This window comes from Cynara cardunculus, assembly GCF_001531365.2.
Source record: "Cynara cardunculus var. scolymus isolate 2C chromosome LG 3, CcrdV1, whole genome shotgun sequence".
Taxonomy (NCBI): Eukaryota; Viridiplantae; Streptophyta; class Magnoliopsida; order Asterales; family Asteraceae; genus Cynara; species Cynara cardunculus.
Genome location: NC_037530.1, coordinates 30,510,479 through 30,517,403, shown reverse-complemented (window position 1 = coordinate 30,517,403; position 6,925 = coordinate 30,510,479). Strand labels below are relative to the sequence as shown.

The 6,925-nt window shown below is 36.3% G+C and overlaps 1 protein-coding gene across 1 annotated transcript; it reads left to right on the top strand.

The window, feature by feature from the left end:
• The first annotated feature begins 2,565 nt into the window (after positions 1-2,565).
• Positions 2,566-3,809, top strand: LOC112509298 (B-box zinc finger protein 21-like). The gene is made up of 3 exons (XM_025114175.1): positions 2,566-2,758; positions 2,851-3,249; positions 3,330-3,809. The coding sequence occupies exons 1-3, from the start codon at positions 2,573-2,575 to the stop codon at positions 3,690-3,692; spliced, it is 948 nt and encodes a 315-aa protein (XP_024969943.1). The 5' UTR covers positions 2,566-2,572; the 3' UTR covers positions 3,693-3,809.
• Positions 3,810-6,925: the final 3,116 nt, after the last annotated feature.

Below are 6,925 nucleotides of genomic sequence, written 5' to 3'. Positions count from 1 at the left end.
TTCAAACATTAAAGTTCACTAGATTTTTTTAGACTTTTTCCTATAAATTTTCTACTATTATTCATCGAGTCAATGATATTAACTCATTTAAATTAGGTTATACATTAGAAACTAACAAATAAGACGTTAGAAAAGGTAAGGAAAATCAATATTGCGTAAAAAAAACGCGCATTAGGTCATGGCATGTCACAGGCTTAACGTGACATGAGACACAAGAATTAAGGCACAACGTGCCATGACGGCTGTTGCGGCGAGCTTTTTTGAAAACATACAATATTTATCATAAAATAATAGTGACATAATATTAGAACATCATAACTCTTTCTTTTTACGGATCAATCTGCATGCACTTCGACTGATTCCATGAGGTTTTGAAGATGACAGTTAGGAAAATTCTTAAGGGCTTTAAGGAGATTCGAACTAGCGACATATGAGGACTTGAGGAGGAGCCCGAAGACTTACATTTTATTTGTCAGCTGGGCATCATAACTTTTGAAGGTAGTTCAACTAGTAGGTCGTTAGATTTGCTTTCAGTGGTGGTCGATTAGAGTCCTTTCAGAATCACTAAGTTTGTATACTATTAATTTCAGGATACGAGAATAGTCAGGACAAGAACAAGTTGGCCCATGCACCCATAGCTACAAGAAAAATATGAACATTGGAATATCGATTTTAATTTTTTTATTTTAGATATAAGTTTAGGTATCATTTGGTACGCAAAACTAAAAGGACTGAAGATGATTGGACGGGACTGGACAAGACAAGTTGTTCCTAAAATACTGTTTAATAATTTTACATGGTGGTCACTGGTGGTAATGGAAGTGGAAGTAGCGATTGTGGTTGAGGTGGAGGTGGTCGATGGTGGTAGTAGTGGTACTGATGGAAAAGGCGGTAGTGGACAATGACTGATGGTGGTTGTGGAGGATGTGAAGATCGTGGACGATGGTAGTGGTGGAGATAAAAAGTGCTAGAGGTGGTGGGTTGTGGCGATAGAGGAGGTGGTGGTCGATGTGGTGGAGGTAGAGGTAGTGATGGACGGTGATAGTGGTAGCCGATGGTGGTGAAGGTGGCCATATTGGTCGTGTTGACGGCAATGGGCAATGATGGTCGGTGGTGGTTGTGGTGGAGATGTATGTGAAGGTGGCGGTTGTGAGGACGTAGAGATGGTGGACAATGGTGAATATAGAGGTGGATGTGGTGGTTGTGAATGAGGTGGATGTGGTGGTTATGGATAAGGTGGAGGTGGTAGTGGTAATTGATGATGGTAGAGGTGGTGGTTACCATTAAACCACATATTGTATCCGAGTTATATCAAACAAAGGTAGATTAGTAATTTTTAGTTTTATCTCATTCTTGTTCACTCTTATTCCACGTAATTGTGGAATAAGAAAAGTCTTTGTTATCCCACCCAATCCCTATCTATGTCGTGTCTCATGTAGCACCAAACGTGGAACAATCAGTTTTGTCCTTCATGTCTAGTCATATGTACCAAGCACAAACGCTATTGATGCAAAAGATTGTTTTGGCCAGGTCCTCCCAACTTGACTCAACAACAAAAATGGCCTGATGGTTTTTGAACGGCTCGTGCCAGGCATTTACCGGTCATACTCTGAATTATGTGCTTGAAACAGTCTTTTGATCCTTAACAGTTCGTATTTAAGTTTTTTTTATTAAAATTATTGAACACACACACATTGCAAGAAGATGATAAGTTCAAGATTATATGTGATTACAGAGTAAAATCACATGTGATATAACATATTCAAAATGACGTGGATGACTTGGTCAATGCGACCAAGGGTCACGGGAAAGGTCGCCCGCTCTATGACTGGTCAATGTAACATTTTTGTGTCACATGTAATTACGTGTTTTGTATTATATGTGATCTTCAAACCACTCATTTTCAATTTTACGCACCTTCTCGTTTGATCATCTCTCTCTATACATAATGGGTTTTAGAAACCGTCATCTTAACATGTAGAAATACATGTTGGCCCGACCAGTTCAAGAGGTATTGTAGGAAATAAAATTTAACTGGTCAAGGTAAAAAGACATTTTGGTCCCTCCAATTGTAGGTTTAAGAGGTATTATAGGAAATATAACTTATTTGTGTTTCATCTCTTCTTTTAACTTGTGAAAAAACATTTATGGTCTTTTAAAAACCCATTTTCTATTTATACTTTGCCATGATATTTGAGTCAGACTTTACGGTAACTGATCGGGTTTTACAGTAACCGATCTTTGATAAAGATGTAAGATTGATCAAACTTTTGGATGGTCTTAATTACAATATTTCGTGTAACAAGTCTTAATTGGGTCGATGTCGGTCATCGGACCCATTTATGCACATACACCTACTTCTGATGACGACAACGACGATTATACAGTATTAGAAGTTAGAACACGTTTGTTTTTTGCTTGATGAGCTTAACAAAATGGGCATTAAAACACACGAGTAACAATATGTCAATGGGACATATGTGAGGGGTACTGATGTAATTTTGTCGTGCCAAACCCACTTATAAAATTTCCTCTCATTTTCTCCGTACTCATCTATAGCAGCGGTAGTAAAATGAAGATCAACTGTGACGTCTGTAATAAAGACGAAGCATCGGTGTTTTGCTCCGCCGATGACGCAGCCCTTTGCACCGCCTGCGATCACCGTGTCCACGACGCCAATATGCTCGCCGGCAAACACCCTCGTTTCTCCATCCTCCTCCCTTCCCCTAAAGATTCCCCCCTCTGTGACATCTGTCAGGTGATTAACACTCAACACCCTTAAATTTTAATCAAATTTGTTGCTTTTTTAATTCATAAGAAGATTCAAATTTTGATTCCTTTTTGTGACAGGAGAAGAAAGCTCTGTTATTTTGTCAGCAAGACAGAGCAATTCTCTGCAAAGATTGTGATGTTGCAATTCATAAAGTCAACGAGCACACTAAGAATCACTGCAGGTTTCTTCTTACCGGCGTTAAGCTTTCGTCGGCGGCGTTATTACCCACCGCCGGAAACGGCGTTGTTCCTGACCAGAACTGGGAATCTCGAGATCAAGAACTGGTTCCAATCGTAAATCAAACTTCTTCTAGAACCCAAAAGATTACAACAGTCACAGCTCAGAATATGAGTCCGAAATCAAACGGGTCGGATCATGGGTCTGCAACATCAAGTAGCATATCGGAGTATTTGATTGAGATGCTACCCGGTTGGCACGTTGAAGATTTTCTTGATTCCCCTTGTAATTTCTCCAAGGTTTGTAATCTTCAGCATTTTTTTCTTGTTAATTTATGGGTTTTTAATTTATTTTGATCTGATGATGGGAGGATCTTTAGATTGGTGAGGATGATCCGGCTGTATTTTGGGATGATGAGCTTCTAAAAGGAAGCATGAATGATTGCTTCTCGCCGGAAACAATGGGGATTTGGGTTCCACAAGCGCCACCACCGGCAGCTCCTCCACCGGCAGCACCACCAGAACCACGGTTTCACAATTCTTCTCAGATTCAACCTTATTCAAACATGGGATTTGGAAATCAAATAATCAGTGGGTCATCACTTGTTTTTGCTCCATCCAACATCAATAATAAGATCACGAAATCAACCGGAAAACGAAGGTCCGATGACGGAAATTGCTTCACTGTTCCACAGATCACCCCTCCTCCGACGAACATCAAGCGATCAAGAACACTTTGGTAGTAAAAACCCATCAAGATTCCTCACTGTTTTTGTTTTTCTTAATTAGTTTTCGAGCATCTTTCCGTTTCCATCCAAATTGGGTTTGATTCTTCGATAATTTAGCTTCTTTTATTTTTATTTTTATTTTTTCTGATCAAGATCTGTGTGAATATTTTAGTTCCCATACGGGTCTGTAGATAGAATTAACTTTATGAAATAATAGAAAAAAAAAATTAATATTCTATGGAATATAGTAAACTTTTCTTTTACTCGATGCTTCTGAAATTAAAGTCACCATTGACTTTAAATATAATCCATAACCACTACCGTGTTTGATTAATTTGAGTTTGACTTTAAAGAATAAAAGTATCAGGAGGTCTCATGTTCAAATCTAAATAAGAATAAAAATCTCTTTTTGGCCGTGTAGGTTCAAATGCGGTGACTCCGGACTATCTACAAAACAGGTGGTCGTGGTCGTATTAGTCGGCTCGCATAACGGGTGAATATCCAGATTAATATAAAAAAAAGATAATTGAGTAAACTACAAATTTGGTCCCTATAGTTTGTCAAAAAATAACACTTTTACAAGATGATCGTCTTGGTTTTTTAAAATGTTTGGATTTGATTTTTCTTTAATGTTTGTTAAAAAATTCTGTGAAATGAGAAATATTTATTTTTTTATCTATTTTTTTTGTCTGTTATCCAATAAAAAACCACATGTACCAAAATAATGAAATTGATTTTGATTTTGTAAAAGACAAAAAAATCGAACATTTAACAAAAGTTTTCAATGACCGTTAAGAGGAAGGACGAAAAATGCTATTTTTGACAAACCACATGGATCAAATTTGTAGTTTGCTCTAAATAATTTAATTAATTCATTTTAATAAACTAAAAATGTTTACAATTTTATTTGTTTTAAAGTTCAAAAATAAAACCAAATCAAATATCTTGATATATCTTATTTTCGAAATAATAGAAGACTGTTTTTATGAAAACTCTCCATCTTATAAAACTTTCGTAAAAGCTTAGAAAAGAAACATATAATTTGTCAAACTAAATTGTTGAAAAATTGATCTATGCTTACTTTATACAATTTATGGAACATTTAATTTATTTTGAATTTTAAATTTAGTATAAATGCATTTATGAAGGAAAATCAATTTTTATAGGGTAAATTTCAATTTTGATTTCCGAGGTTTACTGAAATCATTGAAAGTGGGATCTAAAATTCAATAAGTCTAACATTATATATATATATATATATATATATATATATAGGGGCCTAATCAAATGAGAACTGATTAGTTTGTGGTAACTGTGAGAACCACTGTGAGCCACTCATTTAAATAATTAATATTATATCCTAAAATAACATAAAGGGTAAATTGATAATGTTTATAATTTTAAAACCCTACTCCTCCTTCATTATGAAATAGCCGTCCTCCAGCATGGGCATGCTTCTCTTCCTTTCTTTCCCCCTTCTCACGCACAACAACCACCACACCATCATTCATCATCACATGGAAAATCAATCAAACCAGGTACCAGAGTTTTTATATAAATGGGAGAACGATCATCATTGACGATGCGTTGAATAAGAGGTTGAAGATCCTTGTAAGTGACCATTGGAATCTTCGACTTGAAAGTTTCTCGATCGGTGGCTCCGTCGAGATTGTAAAGCTTGAGATACTCAGTTTTATCGTTTCGGCTTAGTATCGCCGCCAAAACATTCGCCTGAACGGTGTCAGTGCTGCTCGTCATCTTCTCGATGAACTCAAGCGCCTTCGCATCTTTTTCGAACACCGGCAAATCCACAAAAGATCTCCGATCATCAGTCTCCATGATGATGATGGTAGATTAGCACAGGTGTCGCCGGACATGTAAACCATATCTCGTCGGAGATGTAACTCCGAAGATGTGCCACTCCTTTTCTGTGGTACACAGTGGTACCCCAATAGTATCACAGTATATCACATTGTGTATCTTTGTGATTACTTGGTACCTGCCGGATTTTTGTTCACCGGAGACCGGAGATTGGAGGTCGGAGAGATGAGAGAGGAGAGAGGAGTTTTTTAAAAATACCTAAAATGCCCTCTAATTATAATTTTAACTCAAACTACTATAATTATTAATTTCCTAATTTATTCGTTAATTTGTGATTGAGATTGGTTCTCACAGTTACCACAAACTAATCAGTTCTCCCTTGAATGGGCCCCTATATATATATATATATATATATATATATATATATATATATATATATAACCATCGGTTAATTTGAGAAATATTAAGTATTTGAGAAGTAAAGACGTGATCATAGCACTTCATCTCAAGATTTACGACTTTGACTTGTCAAGATTTACGGCTTTGATTGGTCAAAATTTAGGCATGGTAACAACTATGTGAAAAATAGACAGGTACTTTCATAACTTTTACAAATAGACAACAAACATATACATATGTGAATCCATGTGTGTCACATATGAATTATCTATGCATATGTGAACCTGTGTGATTCATATATGGACTATTGTGTGATTAGTTAAATAGTTCATATGTGAATCATAACTAATCACAAGGGTTCATATATAAATCAGCTAAATAATTCATATGTGAATCACACGTGTCACATATGGACGAATAGTTCATATATGAATCACACGATTTCACATATGCACTTGTTTGTCGCATATTTGTAAAAGTTATGAAACAACTTCTTTATTTTCCACATACCATGTCACCGAATTATCCGATGCTTCACAATCAAAGCTACAAATGTTGCAAAATGGTGGGTTATGATCACTTCTCTACTTTTCACACATTTTGCACTTCTCAAATGAACCTCTCCCTATATATACAAGGATGATCTTTTGTTAACCAAATAAATGGTGTTAACTATACAAACCCATTTGCACCATTAAGAAACCAATGTTAGTCCTTGTTAATTAACATGTTGGAGTCAATTATTAAGGTACAAAGGTAATTTCGGTTTTTAGTTATTTTATTAGTTAATGAATTTAATGGGATGTTACTAAAAAGAGTTTCACTACTAGAAAAGTCAGCATTTCCGGCGCCGATTTCCGGCGGATTGATCCGCCGGTAATTTTCCGGCGGATTTCCGGCGGCGTTCCGGCGGACGCTAAAAAAGTCAACATTTTATTGACTTTCAACAATTTCCGGCGGATTTCCGACGGATTTCTTAATTACTCAGATTAATCTTGAAATTACAAGATTTTACCGGCGGATTTCCG